At 41.2% G+C, this 17,740-nt stretch overlaps 1 protein-coding gene and 1 long non-coding RNA gene across 2 annotated transcripts in view; one reads left to right on the top strand and one right to left on the bottom strand.

Moving 5' to 3' along the window:
• Positions 1-17,740, bottom strand: part of LOC114486950 (uncharacterized) — a 97,929-nt gene that overhangs the window by 47,145 nt on the left and 33,044 nt on the right. The window lies entirely within an intron of this gene.
• On the top strand, positions 12,376-14,405 carry LOC102973722 (spindlin-1-like). Its single transcript, XM_055087490.1, is given in 2 exon segments — positions 12,376-14,350; positions 14,353-14,405. Coding segments are annotated over 2 exon segments (828 nt in total). The 5' UTR covers positions 12,376-13,575.

The following is a 17,740-nucleotide window of genomic DNA, read 5'->3' as shown; positions in this document are numbered from 1 at the left end:
GGAAGAAAGAAAAACAGAAGGGAGAAAGAGGGCTGCTGTCAAATTTGACAACTAACTTTTGAAATTATTTCCAGATTTAAACAAAGTAGCAGGTGCCCTCCTAAAGTAAAAACAAGTCACAAGCAAAAATGATACACGTATTTTTACAAAGAAAAAAAATTCCCTCAGTAAATAAAATACGGTCAGTAGATACAAATGAAATGTCAGCTGCTTACAATCCTGGCACTGAGTCAATGTGCAGTCAAATGAATACTGAGGGTACTGAGGGTACACGGAGTGAGAGCATCTCAAATCTGAGACAAGGGCACTAAAATTGGCTCACTTCAGAGTTGCTCAAAGCAAGCAGAGCCATTCATGCTCGCTGCGTGTTGATAAATGCAAGCTATGGAGCGGTAAAGGATGCTAGTTTTTTTGTTTGTTTTTAATTCTTGCAATGAAGAGAATGAGTTGGCTTTCTAGAAAGTCTTCAGGGCTAATAAATTTCATGTTTATACAAATGAAAGACAGTTTTACACTGGGAGTTAATTTTGGTGAAAACTGACCATATCTCTTCAAGAAGCAGCAAGCTTCCACCCAAATTTCTTTCTAACTTAACACAGGTTACTTAATGGCGTGATGGGGAAATAGCTGTTTTGTTCTCTGCTACAGTCAGATAGACTATGTGATTATAGACTCCATTTCTTCATTTCAATCCTCAGAATCTTAATGTATGAATGAAAGATTCACAACTGCCAAAGCCAGTCATGGCTCTTGGCTTTATTCCTTTCAAAGATGCGGTCCTCTGGGACAGATAGAAATGACAGCCTGGCTTATTCCGAGGGACCTGGTTTCCCTGTCCTGGCTGCTGAGCCAGCATAGAACTGAAGACTGCCGGGTCCTTGGCTCATCTGCTCTCAACCAGCACAACCACAGCTACCGAAAGAAGAGCAGGCAAGTCCTACCTTCTCCCCAGGGAATGTAAAAATGGCGGCACTCTGTTGGGAAAGGCAGTACCATAGAGGAGTGATGTGTTTAGCTTTGTTATAAATCTTCCTGGGATCAACCTAAACTATGGAAGGCTGGCCATGCTTCTGTATTTAGTAAGTACTACCAGGAGTACTTTCAACTTGTTCACTATCAGAGAGCCTAAGGAAAAGAACTAGTGTGCAGAGCTAGAGTCCCAGGAACAGGAAGGAAAGAGGGAAGATAGAAATGAAATTTATAGGGCTTCCCTGGTGGCGCAGTGGTTGAAGAGTCCGCCTGCCGATGCAGGGGATACGGGTTCTGCCGCGGAGCGGCTGGGCCCGTGAGCCATGGCCGCTGAGCCTGCGCGTCCGGAGCCTGTGCTCCTCAACGGGAGAGGCCACAACAGTGAGAGGCCCGCGTACCGCAAGAAAAAAAGAAATGAAATGTATAGCAGTGATCACAAGGCCAATAGAAAAGGGTGCCGTATCTTCCATTAGAATCTCCCCTCACATCAGTGTCATTACAAATCACCTACTAAAATCAGTCCTTCCCCTGCCTCAGAATAATGTGCATGGTGGACTTGTAAGGTGATGAACTTGCTCGGTACAACCCCCAGATTTTGTATACGCACACTCACAGATTTTATACACACACACATACGTATATATATACACACATATATGCAAGCATACGCCACCGATTCTCATTATTCACGGTAGTTAGATTCTATAAAGTCATCCTGAACGCTGAATTAGCAAATACTGAAGCATTGATCCCAAAGAGAAATACAGAGTATACAGGGTTGGGTTCCTACAAGCCTCAGGTCACATTTTCATTAACCCATCAATATATAACCTTGTTTTATGTGTGCATCTATTTAAAGATGCCTTTAAACGGGCATCTTTATGTTGACTCAATAACACTGAACTCACAGCCAACAGCACTGTAACTCACAACTGCACAAAGTTCATCTGATGCATGTATTTTCTCTGTAAGGCACATCAGCCTTCTTGCACTTTAAAAAACACTGAGGACTAAACACTTCAGCACTAAGCTTGGGGGCTGTTTTAAACAGTGAAATCACCAACAAAAGGCACAAAAACCTGAAAAACACAGCACTAAATACACCAAAGCAAAAGACCCTTGTATGTAGCCTGAGAGCTGAAACTAGAAGGCAGGTTTAGGCTTGTTCACTCTCAAGGTGCACGATGGGCAACTCAAATTCGCCACCATTCTGTCCATGTCCCTAAAGGACAGTGAAAGCACTGGGAGTGTTGATTTCGGGCCTACAAATAAATTTTAGCGAGTGGGTGAGTTCGTAAATACAGAATCTGCAAATAACGAGGATTAAGTATATGTGTGTGTGTATTTATAAAATCGGTGTCATTACTTTATAGTTGGCTTATGATTCAAACAATATTTATCAATGCCTACTATTGGCTACACGTACACATATCCACACTACGGTAGATGCTTAAAGAGTGCAAAAAATATAATTCACAATAGCTTCCCTCAAGGAATGCATAGATTGTTGGGAAGTCAGAGCATTTGTATATAAAATGATATCCAATAAAGCCAGGAGAAAGCCAGTGTTTACTCGTGATAGAGACAGTACATGTTATATAAAACTTATGCAGATTTTATTCCTGTTACAGATATTTCATGAATTATTTTCTACATAGACTTTGGAGGAAAAATAAAGAGTTTAGACCTGTACTGTCCAACTGTGGTAGACGCTAGCCACATGTGGCTATTTAAATTAAAATTTAATTAAATTAAAAATTCAGTCTCACTAGCCACATTTCAAGTCCTTAATAGTGACATGTGGCTAGCAGTCACTAAACTGGACAGGGTAGCTATAGAACACTTCCATCAATGCAGAAAGCTCCATTGGACAGTGCTGATTTAGATTGTTATATGTGTGGAAAACATTGAGGAAAAAAATCACCAAAGGCAAAAAACTTCCCATTTGGAATTATTAAAGCTATAAATTACATAGAATATTTTAGGTTTTACTCTTATACAACTTGAAAAGGAGAGTTTTAAACTCGTCATTTTTTATACACTGGCAGTATTGTATGGTAACAGCCCCAAAACACTATGAACTTTCCACAAGGTCTTCAGATAACAATGACATATCTATGATAAATAGATAGCAATCTCCTGACACTGTGCGCTCGATGAGTCAAAAATAAACATATTCTATTTTTCTATTTTCTATTTCTCCATCATTTGTGCTAGTAAATTCTCTCAGAGAGGCACTAAAAGTTCACAGGTACTGATAAGCCCTGGAGAATGAAGCAGAAGACAGAAGTTTGATCACAATTCTATCGCTTATTATGTCAACTTTAAAATACAAGGATCAAGAACTTGGGGTGGAGCTGTGCTTTCGTTCACTTCTATGGAGCTACCCAGAAACTTCCAAATGTTTTCCCACCCACTCTGGGTCCAGCTACCAGGAACCCTGGTAGCTTCTCCAACTTAGAATCCCCCTGCCACCAGCTCTACGGATGGCAGCCGCTTTGTGAGGGCAGGGGGGAGAGTTCCCCAGAAGGTCTGCGGTGCCCAGGATTTAACCAGAACAGATCTGCTCGACTTTCAGAACCCCAACAGAAAAGAGTATTCCATAGTATGCCAATTCCCACCCCACCTTTTCAATTCCAAACTCTCTTCTCACTCCCACCCCAGCTTAGGACGCATTTCTACTGTCTGAGGAGACAGGGGAAAAGAAACAACTCTGGAAAGTCAACACAACAGTCTACTTCAGATATCTTTCTATATCTTGCACTTGGACCTGTAGCATTTACGTTTAGAAGATTAAGAACTTGCTGTTTTTGTTCTCAAGTACAGTCCTGACAAATTCCCCAAGTCTCCCAACCCAGCTGGGGTACGGTCAAAAGAAGCAGCAAAGAATATCCAGGTTGATTCTCAAGTTTATTATCCCACCACAGACACCAACCTATTCAAAACAGTCAGATCAGTGATGAGTCTTACTTGAACCAGTATATCAGGTCGTTCCAATACCTGAGCAATTTCCTACCCCTTTATCATCAGTAGCTATAAAAGACATAAAGGAACTAACTTGGAACCAGGAATGCATATTTGATCAGATCAACATGACAAATGTACTTGTGGCCAAGTGGTTTGACGTTGGATACTTCTTTTTATACTATACTTTAAAAAAAATTACTTAGTTTAGTCCTGAACTTCCAAGTTTACATTCAGAGATTGCTTAAGAAAGAAATTAGGGAAACGGAGATTGTATTCCCTGACACTTGTGAGAAATGCTCCTGTCTCCCACCCCCTGCTTTAAAAAATAATCTTACACACCAAGGAGTTCATTTTTTTCGTAAGCTCCATGATGCAAGAGATGTTGCCAACCTCTGACAGGTTTAATTTTTACGAAGAAATAGCATAGATTACATGTGTGATTAAATTAAAGAATGTTAAGTTAGGGACCCAGGAGAACCTGCCTCAACTAGCACAAGGAATTCAACATACTGTCCTAGAAACAAACGTCCTTCAAAAGAAAGGACAAATAAAAAAATTTAGGGAATTCCCTGGCGGTCCAATGGTTAGGACTCGGCTATCTCACAGCTGGGGCTCCGGTTTCCATCGCTGGTTGGGGAACTAAAATCCCATAAACTGCGGTGCGGCCAAAAAAAAAATTTTTTTTTTAAACAAAAGTCTTGATCGCAAACTTTTCTGAATATGCAATTTTTTGTTATGAAAAATGCTTTTTAGCACAACTAGCAATTTTCCAGTAACTGAACACAGTTGCACAGCTGCCTGCCCTCACCTAGAACATGAAAGGTGATTTTCAGTAAAAAAATATACGATAGCAGATTGAGTAGGCACATTTAAAATATGATAGTGCAATGGTTTTATTGGTTTCTGGTAAGAACTTCCGAGGACGAATTCCATCTCCAGGTATGATATTTTGCAAGAAACAATGGATTTCAGTTTAATCAGCAGTTCTGGCGATGAGACATTTTGATTCCTGATATCACTCATTTGTGAATTACAGAGGGGCTGAGGTCATATTGGATGACAGTACTGTCAAAGGAGGAAAAGATGCTGTCTTACCGAAGTATGATTGTGTGTATGCACGTGTACACTCATGCATACAGCAGTTGGCCTACAAGGACGTTTTCATCTGCTTCTTTTTCTCTTAGCCTCTGACTACACAGCATTGGGTTTACAATTTTCCAGGGACATTCAGCCTCTGAGTCCGTGGTGACCACTGTGTGAGGAAGCAACGTGCTTGGGGCTCCTCTTTCACAGACTCCTGGGAACAGATATCTCTATGCCTGTGTCACTGGAATCTATTATACTTGGCTTCCTTTAGAATAGGATCTTAATGTTTACTGTGGATGATTTCCTTTAAAAGAATGTGTAAAACATTACAGTAACAAGGCAAGTATGACAGAGGACAATTAGGTCACTTATACAAGTCTCATATTTACCTAGTGTACATACCTAGTGTATTTAACACATGGAACATAGCATTTTTCACTCTCCTCCTTTTTGGAGATAAAACTACCTTTAGTACAAATATGAAATGAAATAAATAATAATAATAGAAAGTAAATGCAGACAGTTAACATTTTCTCTTATTGAATTTTATATATCATGCCAATAAAATTAATAAGGGATTTTAATAAAGCTGAAACATCCACAAAAGTTAAAATTTAGTTGACTTCTGAATCATATCATTAATGTAATGCTTTCTTTTCTTCATTTTCTTCTTTTAGTTTTAAAATAATTAACAATTTTTAAAAGAATAAAATTCAATTTTGAAGATATTAGGCAAATTCAGAAAACTCTATCCTGCAGGAATTAAATTTGTTCTAATCAAACAAAAATATTACACCCTGTAGCGGGTGTTGCCTCACTGTTTCTAATTTAAACACAAATGAAAACAAAATGAGAAAGAGGAATTGAAATAACTCATTCTGTTCTTTCCTCTTTATAATCTCTATACTATCATTGTTTATATCAAATCTACTGCTTAAATGCAGGAGTATGTAGCGTGCTAGGAACTGGGGGCTTGAACTTTGTCGGAAGCCAGCTAAAACAACTCCAAATTGTTATGAACTTACCCTAGAAACAAGCATTTGTAGCTAAATTCACATATGTTAGAGCCAACAAGACAGCTGGGAATTCTCCACACTGACTTCTTTGTAGAATACAATGTCTATTAAAGGACAAGTGACAATACATGCAAATTTGGAGCTAATGTGTATATATTATTAAAACTTAGTAGTAACTATAAAAATTGGAACTTAAACCAAAAACGGATTTTTTCGAGATTCATCACTGACATCGTTTAGAATTACTAGCACATGGTGGTGATAAAAAGCAGACTAACCGGTAGTCACTTCTCTATAGACAATGCACTTCCGTACTGCTACACAGAGGGCTGGCTATTCCTAGAGCCCCACCCTCAGGACACCACCAACATCTAATAAAGGATCTAAAATAGCATGTAACTGCAGAAACTCAATTTGCATACACATATCAGAATAAATTCCCAATGTTCGATCCAGTCCTTCACTGGATTTTCGATAGTTTCACTTAATGTTATAACATGCAGGGGATCATGGCTGGCACTTACTTCACTTCAAGAGGTTTGGTCTTAACTTGAAATGTAATTCGTTTTCTATAATAACTTTTGGTACTCCTTTCATTCCAGAATTTTTCTGAACACTTTTGGAACCTATTTATATTTTCATCATGGCCCATGTTAGGGGCTTATAAGCACTGTCTCTTTAATACCTGCTATTTTCGACTTCTATCTATTGCTCTCTGTAAAGCTGTTCTTTGAAGCTTTAAGGGCCGTCTCCTGGGCTCTGGATTCCAAGATTTGGTTATATAACTTTGGTCACATTTCCAGTATATATTCAGAGAACGTCAAATGAAACCACGTTGGTTGTTCTATCATCTTCAGATAATTTTTCACCCTCCCACTTCACGTTGCTAATTAAATATAAAACTGATTTGAGACAGGAGAAAAGTAAACCCCCCAGCTATAACTGAAGCTTGATTTGCAATAATAAGCTAGCACATTCAATAGTTTAGAGACCGTGACAATGTACCAGGATCCTAGAATCAAGAGGCTGCCTTCGATTTACATTTGAAACCTGGAACGCTTGAATGGCATTTGTACCCTCCACTGAGAACACAAACACACCTGTGCTTCCAATTTCTGTTCACCTGCTAACTACTAAACACCCCCATTTTGACTCACAATGACTTTCCCAACAAACTACTTTAATGTAATGTTTTAACCTATTAAATTCCGGCTGTAATATAAATGTGTTCATCCCAACCTGCCTATAGCTGGATATAAACGGTGAAGTGCTGGAGCTGGCTTCTACCAGCTTGTAAGAGCTGAAAGTTAGGTGGCATCTCCTCCCAATTTATGTTCAACGATGTCACGCTGGTGGTTTGAAATTGGCCCTGGAGGAAACATTTACACAGAAAATGGCAAGTGCCACAGATCCAAGTATCAGGGTTCTCCCCACCAATAGAGCTGGTTTTTAAATGTTTACCAGCACACTACTAGGTATATATACATCTGTTATTACTTAACACAGGGAACTTCATCCCCATTGCTTCCTAGTCTGGCCCGGTGAAAACCACAAGAATGCACATACATGAATGACTAAAAAGGAACAAGAGTTCACTTCAAGGGGGACCTATTTCCCCTCAATAAAGCGTGCAGAAGAAAAAAGGATACCAAAGTTTGCCAGCATAAACAATACTGCTTTAAATATCTAATATAAGAAAGCAAATGTCCTCTGATCCATGAGTCTGTATCAGTCAGGGTCTTAGCACTGGCATACTTAAAGGCTTAACTGAGAACAATGTAATGAAAAAACTATTTGCAGAGGGGTGGACAGAGTTGAAGAAAGTAACAAGGAATGGTGAAGCACCCAGGGACTAGCAACTGAAAAGATGGAAGCCGTTACTACTCCTAGGTCTGAAGGGAAAATGGGAGGAAATGCTCTTCCTGGAGCCAATCAACAGGAGCTCTAGCTACAGGCAGAGAAAATTCCAGAACTATAACAAGGCATGCAGAGGCAGGGAGGATAAATACCCAGACCTCTCTCTCTGCTTCCCTCCCTCCCTGCTAATGCCTCCCATTGGCCAGACCAACCAGAAAGCAGAGGGCAAGAGCTTAGGGGATATAGTTCATTGAGGTCAGCTCCCAGGGAACAATGTAGGGCAGAGGACGGAGCTGGGGAACAGAGGCACAGGTGAATAACCCACCCAGGCTTCTCGGCTCTCCTTTCCCTCGTTCTGCATTCCTTCTGCTACCTCCACGCAGCCCCAAGAACAAGTGGGGAACTGAATCACTAAGCTCTGCAGTCACATGTTTTGAAAAAAATTAAAAGATTGGTTTTTAATCCTATGAAAAGAAGGGCTTTGAGAGAGAAAGAAGGGATTTGGAGGAGGTTAGCCTGCTGCAGCTATAATTTCCAACAGAATTCAAATTGTAAAGCATTTTTCATATTTTATTTAGAAGAGCCTTAAAAGTGCAGAATAAAAGGACCGTGTAAATGTACTCCGGCATCAACTTTAAACGGTGAAATGAAGCTAAGACATACCCTGCTTTTGACACAGAACAGCAGTGTCACTCCAGCAATTCTGCAGAGCCTGACAAATGGACAATTAAGCCAGACAACTGAATCGCTCAGCATGAACGAGTTCAGGATAGTTTCTTGAGTTCAGCACTCCGCAGCACTTATTGAACAGACACTCCAGCTTTCACCTTCTCCCTACAGGCCTGGTGATAAAGAAAGTGCACTTTAAAGTCAGAAAAGTTCTTACAACATCCTAGCCCTAATAACACTCAGTAAAATTATAACAACAACCGATGGCGGCCCAAAGAATCTCTACATAGTAAGCAACACTTCCACTCACGCCTTTGGTCAGGGTATTTGTTTGTTAGGACCAATGTAACAAAATACTACACACTGGATGAGTTTAATAGGAATTTTTTTCCTGACAGTTCTGAAGGCTAGAAGTCTAAAATTAAGGTGTCGGCAGAGCTGGTCTCTTCTGAGGCCTCTTTCCGTGGCTTATAAAAGGCTCTTCTCCCTGTGTCTTCACATGGTCTTCCCTTTGTACCTGTCTGTGTCCTAATCCCCCTCTTATAAAGACTCCAGTCATACTGGATTAGGGCCCACCCTAATGAACGAATTTTAACTTAACTACCTCTTTAAAGACCCTATCTCCAATACAATCACATTCTGAGAGGGTTAGGACTTCAACATACGAATTTGGGAGGGGCAGGGACACAATTCAGCTCATAACAGTGAATATTTATTTCTTTTCCCCGGTATCACCCACGCCATAGTTTCCTCAAGGAAGGACATTTTGCTCTAGTCTTCCCTTACTCAGAATGCACTCAAAATGCATCATTCCTCAGTTCCTTTCTTTCAGTCCATACTTTGTACTTTCAAGTGGCCCTTCACAGAAGTTGTTTGCCAACCCCTGCCTTAGAGAATCTAGGTCATCTTGCACCTTCTACTTTCCATCCTTATCTCAGATGCTCTCCCAACACTGACTATGCTTTTGGCCACAGAAACTGTTCCTCACACAAGCTGGGCACATTTGAAACCCTAGGGCCTTTGAACTTGCTGTTTCCTCTGCTTGGAATGCTCTGGCTCAGCTCTTCATTGACTGGCTTCTTTTTCCTTAGGACTCAGCAAAAATGTCGTTTCTTCCAAGAGGCTTTCCCTGAAGATGCTATAAAGTAACTGCCCAGACCACCTTCCATGTTCTATTTGAAATTAAATAATTTACCTCTATTTATACCAAGGCATTAAAGAAAGTTTTAACTTTTAAGTTGTTGAAAAAGAATATATTGTCCCTTGGGACTTCCCTGGTGGTATAGTGGTTAAGAATCCACCTGCCAATGCAGGGAACACGGGTTTGATCCCTCATCTGGGAAGATCCCACATGCCGCGGAGCAACTAAGCCCGTGCGCCACAACTACTGAGCCTGCGCTCTAGAGCCTGTGAGCCACAACTACTGAGCCCACGTGCCACAACTACTGAAGCCCGCGTGTCTAGAGCCCATGCTCCGCAACAAGAGAAGCCACTGCAATGAGAAGCCCGCGCACTGCAACGAAGAGTAGCCCCCACTCGCCACAACTAGAGAAAGCATGCGCACAGCAACGAAGACCCAGTACAGCCAAAATAAATTAATTACTTTTTAAAAAAAGATGCAATGGAAAACTACCAAAGAATCAGGCAATAAAAATTTTAAAAAAGAATATACTGCCTCTAATTTTTAAGCAAAAACGTAAGCAAAATTAGAGTCACTACATTTTAATAGTTTATTTTCTAAAAGTGATATGTGTCTATTGAGGTGATTTTGGAAACTATAGAAGAGTATAAAGAAGTAAATAAAAAGCACTCCAGAACACTATCACCTTCAGCTTATTACTTTTAATATTTGATGTATATATCCTTCTTAGATTTTTCTATATAGCTTTGTTATTTAAAATGAAGCAACAAAACTAGTCCATGATTAGATTGGCCTAACTCTAAAATATGCATGTTTGGTGCTATAATACATATTAGAGAATATTAATTTATTAATTCATGAATTAAGATACTATTTGTATTGTAAGTACGGGATCATGGCTGCATACATATGTAGTACCTAAACTTAATTCTGTATTATGAAATGTAAATGTTAATGCTTCTACTACATGCTTGGGGAAGTAAAAGAAAAAGAAAGGTGGAAGGGAGGGAAAAAAAGAATAAAGAGAGAAGAAGGAGGGAGGAGTTATTTTTCCCGAGTTTAATTATATCTTTACAGAAAATTGCACGCCCATCTCATTTTCTGTGTATTCTCTTTAAAGTTTCACAGTAATTAGCCTTTGAGCAAACACTTTGGAAACAATCGCACACAAATTGCACAGTGTCCTTGACCTGGCCTTTTCATAGACCTTCAGTTTTGTTTCTCACCAGCACCAGCTCTGTCACCATTCCCTTCTGCTTGGTATGGCAAGTGTCAAACACACCTGAAAATTCTTTCACAATCCTTCCATTGGGAGGTGTGGTCCATAGCTTGTGACTGTTTCAGCCAACAGAGTATGACAGAAGTGATGGTATGCGATTTCTGAGGCAAGGCCAGAAAAGGCCACGAAGCTCCTAGCTGACAACCAGCCTCAACAGCCAGCCATGTGAGTGAGACATCTTAGACATTTACCCCCCACCCCCAACTAGCTATTATGGGTTGAACTGTGTCCCCCAAAAAGGAATGTCAAGTCCTAACCTTTAGAACTTGTGAATGTGACCTTATTTGGAAAGATGGTCTTTGCAGACATAGCCAAGTTCAAACGAAGTCATACTGGACTAGAGTGGTCCCTAACCTAATGACTGGTGTCTTTACTAGAAGAGGTAAATTTGGACACAGTGACACACACAAGGAGAAGATGATCCTGCGAAGAGACAGGGAGAAGGCCATGTGACAATGATGGCAGAGACTGAGCGGATCCATCTATAAGGCAAAGATTGCTGGCAACCACCAGAAGCTAGGAAGAAGCAAGGAATGATCCACCCTTAGAGTCTTCAGAAAGAGGATGGCCCTGCTGATACCTTGATTTTGGACCTCTAGCCTCCACATCTGTGAGAAATACATTTCCGTTGTTGTAAAGCACCCAGTTTGTGATACTTTGTTACAGCAGCCCTAGGAAACTAATGCACTAGCCTTCAGATGACTGCAGCCCAGTCGTCATCTGGCTGTAAACACACGTGAGACTCCAAGTGAGAAATGCCCAACCACGACTCTCCCTATTTCCTGACCCTCCCAATTGTGAGCAAAATGAAATGGTTGTTTTAAGACTTTAAGTTTGGAGGTAATTTGTTACATAGCAATGATAACTGGAACACTGGGATCACTCCCATTCACCCTTCAAGTTTCAATTCAGCCATCACACCTAGGAAGCCTTCTATGACCTCCTCATACCTGCCTTGCACGCCCTCCTCCGAAATCCCACAGCACCTCTATTTACCCCACTTTTCACTCTGCATTGTCCATGAAACCCATATGTCAGCTGTCCCCCAAAGCCAGCCTTTCCTTTTGCCATACCCCCAGCAACTCTTCACATTTACCCAAAACATGAACTCACCCTCTTCACCTCAAAGTTTTACTAAACGTTTTGTAGAGGAGATAGAAAAGAAAGATTATAAAGTGCACACACATGGCAGATAACTGAAATACTCACCATTAGACATTTTTTTGTTTGTTCGTTTAGCCTGAAGTCTTCCAGTTCTTTACAGCAGAAGTTCTCAGAACCCTTCAGATGTCAGTGATACTCCATAAGGAAAAGAAAGTATTGAGGGTTGGTTTCCCAAACTTATGAAGTCACTGAACTCTTTTCATGGAGCAGCTTGAAAGGCATGGCATGTTCCTAAACGTGAGTCAACTATAAATACTCATGGTTATTATAAATTCCTTCCAAGTAATATGTTATTCTTTCTTCAAAGTTACGGACTCTGAAAATGCAGCAGGACCCCGGACATCTTACTGTGGCTTCTTTATCATCATTAAGAAGTCTCAGAACGAGTTTCTGGAAAGACCCCTGAAGATTCTTATCACTCTGACTCATGTTTAATGTGCTTCATATCACGAGTATTACAGAACAGCTAAAAAAACTCCCACTTCTCTGGTGCCTAAAGCCAAAGAGACAGTCATTTGGGGCACACCAAGTACTCAATTCTTCTGCTTTTTTTTTTTTTTTTTTTTTTGAGGCATAATACTAGTAGACTATCAAGAAGTTTATGGCTTCTACATACAGGGCACAGAGAAGGTCGAATCGAGCCAGAAGGAAGTGTTGACGGTACTGCAAACATCTTCAAGTACAGTTCTCTGACCTCCCAAATGACCTTAAGTGTCTGCTAAAAAGTTTTGTTTGCAAATATTTGTCGAGGACAAAGCAAGTGACATCATTTTCTAGCCACTGACATCATTTTGATCCCGGGACCAGTGGTGGCTGTGTTGAGGGCAGAGGAAAGCTCCCCCCATCGACCTCTCCTGTTTCTCAGTGTGTGGGCTCCGCGTGTGCTCATTTGTCTCATCCTCATCTGTACAGTTTTCCTTAATCATAAGAGCTTGCGATGCAAGAACTCTGCATATTTGACCTCTTATAGGGTGAAGAGAAAACCAAGCATGCCCTTTTAATAAATGAAATTTTGCGACGATGAAAAAGATTTCGCCATCCAGTCAGCAGAGGCCGGCGTAGTCAGGGGACGCAGCGTGCGTCCGCTGTGGGGTCGGGGGCGGGGCGGCCGCGGCGGGGCCCAGAGTGGGCGGGGCCCAGAATGGGCGGGGCGGGGCCCTCCTGCTGGGTAGCCCGGGCGGGAGCGCACCGCTGGAGTGCGGGGGCCCGTGGCCCAGCGGACGTTGGCTTCCGTGGCCCCACGGACGTTGGCCTTCATGGCCTTGCAGCAAAATCCTTATGATTTCAAGTTTTTGCTGAACTTGTAAAAGAGGCACTTGAATGATGGATTAATAAGAACATTGAAATTCCGTGAAAAGTTTCAAATTGGAGAATCCTGAACGTTCATTCCGGTCCAGCAGTTCTGCTGGTCATGTAAATACAGATGAATGAAGACTCCATTCGGGAAAACAGCTGGCCAGCAGTCCAGAGCTGATGCAGGCCATGCTGGTGTATCTGCAAGCAAGATGAAGAAAAGGACGTCCCACAAAAAACATTGGAGCAGTGTAGGGCCCAGCACACCTGTTTCCCAGCCCGCACGGAGCATCATAGGCTGCAGGATTCGGCATGGGTGGAAAGAGGGGAACAGCCCTGTCACCCAGTGGAAAGGAACCGTTCTGGACCAGGTGCCTGTAAATCCTTCTTTGTATCTTATAAAATACGATGGATTTGACTGTGTTTATGGACTAGAACTTAATAAAGATGAAAGAATTTGTGCACTTGAAATCCTCCCTGATAGAGTTGCAACATCTCAAATCAAAGACGCACACCTAGCCGACACAATGATTGGCAAAGCAGTGAAGCACATGTTTGAGACCCAGGATGGCTCTAAAGAGGAGTGGAGGGGAATGATCCTAGCACGTGTCCCCATAATGAACACGTGGTTTTACATCACCTATGAGAAAGATCCTGTCTTGTACATGTACCAACTCTTAGATGATTATACAGAAGGTGACCTTCACATTATTCCTGATTCAATTGATTCATCTCCAGCAGAAAGGAAACCAGGAGAAATTCTGGACAGCCTGGTAGGCAAACAAGTGGAATATGCCAAAGAAGATGGCTCTAAAAGGACTGGCATGGTCATCCATCAAGTAGGGACCAAACCTTCTGTCTGTTTCATCAGATTTGATGATGATTTCCATATTTACGTCTATGATTTGGTGAAAATGTTCTAGATGTCATCACGAACTTTGCCAAATTTATGGAACTATATTAAATGTGCAGTTTGTAGACGTAAAGATTTGATTGCTTTCCATTTTAATGAGAGCTTAAATGTCCCTGCGAACCCACAGTTTGCCAGAAGAACTGGTTTTGTTCTGAAGAGTATAGGTATATGTGAACACAGAACATTTTGTGTAAGGAACTCCTTACTCTTAAAAGGAGTCTGTCTGTTTGGAGGGGAGTTACAGGCAAGTTTGGCAAAAAAAAAAGTTAAGCTAGTATCAGAGTCATTTAAAACTGTAATAGATTTTATCAACTTTCCCCTTTACTCTTAACATTCTCTTATTCTGCTGCCACAATGCAAGCACAGTTTGATATTTTTGTTTTTGCCTTTTTGGATATATATATATATATATATATATAAACACACATACACCTATCTATATCTGTGTGTATACATGTATTATATATATGCACACACAGATCTGCATACACACACACACACACACACACACAGATACACACACACTTCATTGGCAGCCCTTTGTGGATTGGGACGGGGGTTCAATAATTTTCTCCAGTTCAGCAGGAGTGCTTACCCAAGTCAATCATATTTGGTATATTACTGCTGTTTGTCGAAAATTAAATTTGGGCACAGAAAGCACATCGGGACATTCAGCTTGTTTTGAAAGTCAGAAGTGCAAAGCACCTTTTCAGTCGGAAAGTCCAAACAAGAATCACTCATGAACCGTTAATGACCCATGTTAGAATTTTACCAAACAATTAGAAATCTGGGCAAAAGGCTGACTTTGATTCTAAGCTTTGTAAAATTTTCGTTTACAATTTTTATCATAAATACTTTTTTTTTGGTCAAAGCCCAGGTACTTGGTCCACATAGTGTAATGCAGGTGTGTTTTGGGCAGTACTTTTGGTCCATTATTTGTACACACCAGTAATCTGGATTTTAGTAAACGATTTAAAAGGCAACAGTATATCAGTGGTTTGTGTGTATGTAGTAAGTTCCTGGGAGAACATAAATATTAGAAATGGAAGTTTAAGAATGGCTTTGTTGCTTTCTAACAAGTCCTCTGGGACACTTTTATTTTTATTCCGATTTTACTGATAGCATGATTATGGTCAGAAGGCTTTCTCTCCCCGGCTTTGCCCCACAAAGAATGTCTGGACAAATAACAGCTGAAATCCCCTGACACCTTTTGTGGTGCTGCATCTTCTTGCGGCCAGTGTGCCGTTGATGTGGATTCGCTCCACTGAGTGGACGCTGCCACGTCAGGGTCAGTCACCTGCGTTGGCTTGTGAATGTGACTGATAGCAGCCCCCAGCCACAGACTCCTTTTGTGGTTTATCCCTGCAAGGTTGTTTTAACCAAAACAGAACTGCAAAAGTGGTTGGTGTGGCAGCGAAATGGCCATCTGTCACTTTGTTTTGGATGAGCCCCTGCGTTTTGAAAGCTAGGAGAAAGGCGGTATGTGGAACCAGTCTCTTGTGGAGACTGGAAATCTGACCCGAAATTTGGGCGGAAGGTTAAATGCCTGCGCTGTCAATCAAACACCAGAGGTCCCCGCAACCTCCATCGTGGCTGTACTTAACGTTAGAGAGTCTGTGGTTACAAGGCCTGCCTGTGAGTGGTTCGTGTGATACCCATTTCCACCTTCAGGAAGGCTGTGCCTTGAGCTGTTGGCTGGTAACCCCTCACACCCCATAAATACAGCCGTCCGTTTTCTGCAGCGTGCCCAGAGCCTCCGGAGTTTCAGCCAGGGCTGAGCTTCTCCAGGAAGTGAGTCCCCAGGTCTGAGACGCTCCTCCCTGGCTTGAACAAGGTCATGCTGCACATCTGTCACCTGTTTTCTGGGTTGCTCTTGTAAGAGTCCCTGCAATGTGAATCTCAAGGCTGAGCCTGGCTCCCCAAGCCCAAGCAGACACGTGTGTGTCCTGTGTGCACCAGGAAAACACCATACAATGACCTAGGGATGAAAAATAAAGTTCTCTGGAAGTATCGAGAAGGTTAGGTCAGTTGGAACATTTCTAGCATCACTTAATGACTTTGCACTGTGGTTTTTCTGCAAGTACCTTTAGCAACTTTAATACTACATGACCTGCCAATCTCTAGACAGATGTGACATGTGATCATTATCATCATTATTTTAATCTTTGTTCCATTTATTGCCTTTAGGGTAAAGGAAGGGGAAGGGGGGGGTCATTGTTTTTCCATTTTATCCAATCCTTTATTCTTTCAGTGAATTAAACCACACTTCCTGACACGGTGACTAACTCTGCTCCGCATCCAAGTATTTCAGGCTTCGTTTAGGCTCGTGTTTCAGATCTCCGTGCATGGCTTGCCTTTTCCTGGTATCTGAATGTTGGTTCCTTGTTCTAGGAATCCAACGTGAATTTCCAACGTTATCATCATGGGACTTAACATGACATGAATCTCTGTATAAAATGTATTGGCCTTTCTCATTGACCTGCTCTAGTATTATTGTGTCGTGTGTGTGAGTGCCTGTGTGTGATGTCTGGGTGCCCAAAAATCTTCAGAGGAAAACCTTAAAAGCAGACGATCCTTTTGTGCATGTTATTCTAAGTAGAATGTTCAATGTAACTAACTAAAGTTGCATGTTAAAGATACTTAGGGTTTTTTTTGTTTGTTTGTTTTTCTTTGGTTTCAGTTTTCTGTATATTTGCCTACTGTGCTGTTTTAGTGGCTGTAGGATAAAAATGCGCTGGTGAAGCAAGTACAGTGCCAACAGAAGGTGGTTTCCCAGTTGTATATGTCATGCAATATTTGAAGGGACTGCAAATTCTGAAAACAATCACAGTTTCTTCTAAACCAGATTTCACTTCTATTACTGTTTTACATGCCAAACCCCAAAGAGCCTTGAGCTTGAATCTCTGAATGCTGTGGACCGATTAGAAGACTGTTTTGGTTGTCACAAATTGTAGCACCTGAAAACATTCTTAAGCTACTTGTCTTTTAAAAAAAAATGAAAGTTCTCCAAAGACAGGAACAATTATTATAACAGAAAATTATTATGGCCAATATGCCTGTGGTTTTTTGGAAATACTGCACTTTTTGTGTTTTCCATCATGAGTGCAGTTTGAACAAAAGTGTATGGTTCAAGAGGTCTTCGTGTTTGCATTTTAAAATTAGGCAAATAACCTCACCTTTCAAGCTTGAATTTGTTTTTTTTGTTTTTTTCTTTAACATCTTTATTGGAATATAATTGCTTCACAATGATGTGTTAGTTTCTGCTTTATAACAAAGTGAATCAGTTATACATATACACATGTTCCCATATCTCTTCCCTCTTGTGTCTCCCTCCCTCCCACCCTCCCTATCCCACCCCTCTAGGTGGTCACAAAGCACCGAGCTGA

The sequence above is a fragment of the Physeter macrocephalus genome, chromosome 10, assembly GCF_002837175.3.
Source record: "Physeter macrocephalus isolate SW-GA chromosome 10, ASM283717v5, whole genome shotgun sequence".
Lineage (NCBI taxonomy): Eukaryota > Metazoa > Chordata > Mammalia > Artiodactyla > Physeteridae > Physeter > Physeter macrocephalus.
The sequence above is the reverse complement of the archived record's forward strand: the minus strand, read 5'-3'. Positions and strand labels throughout refer to the sequence as shown.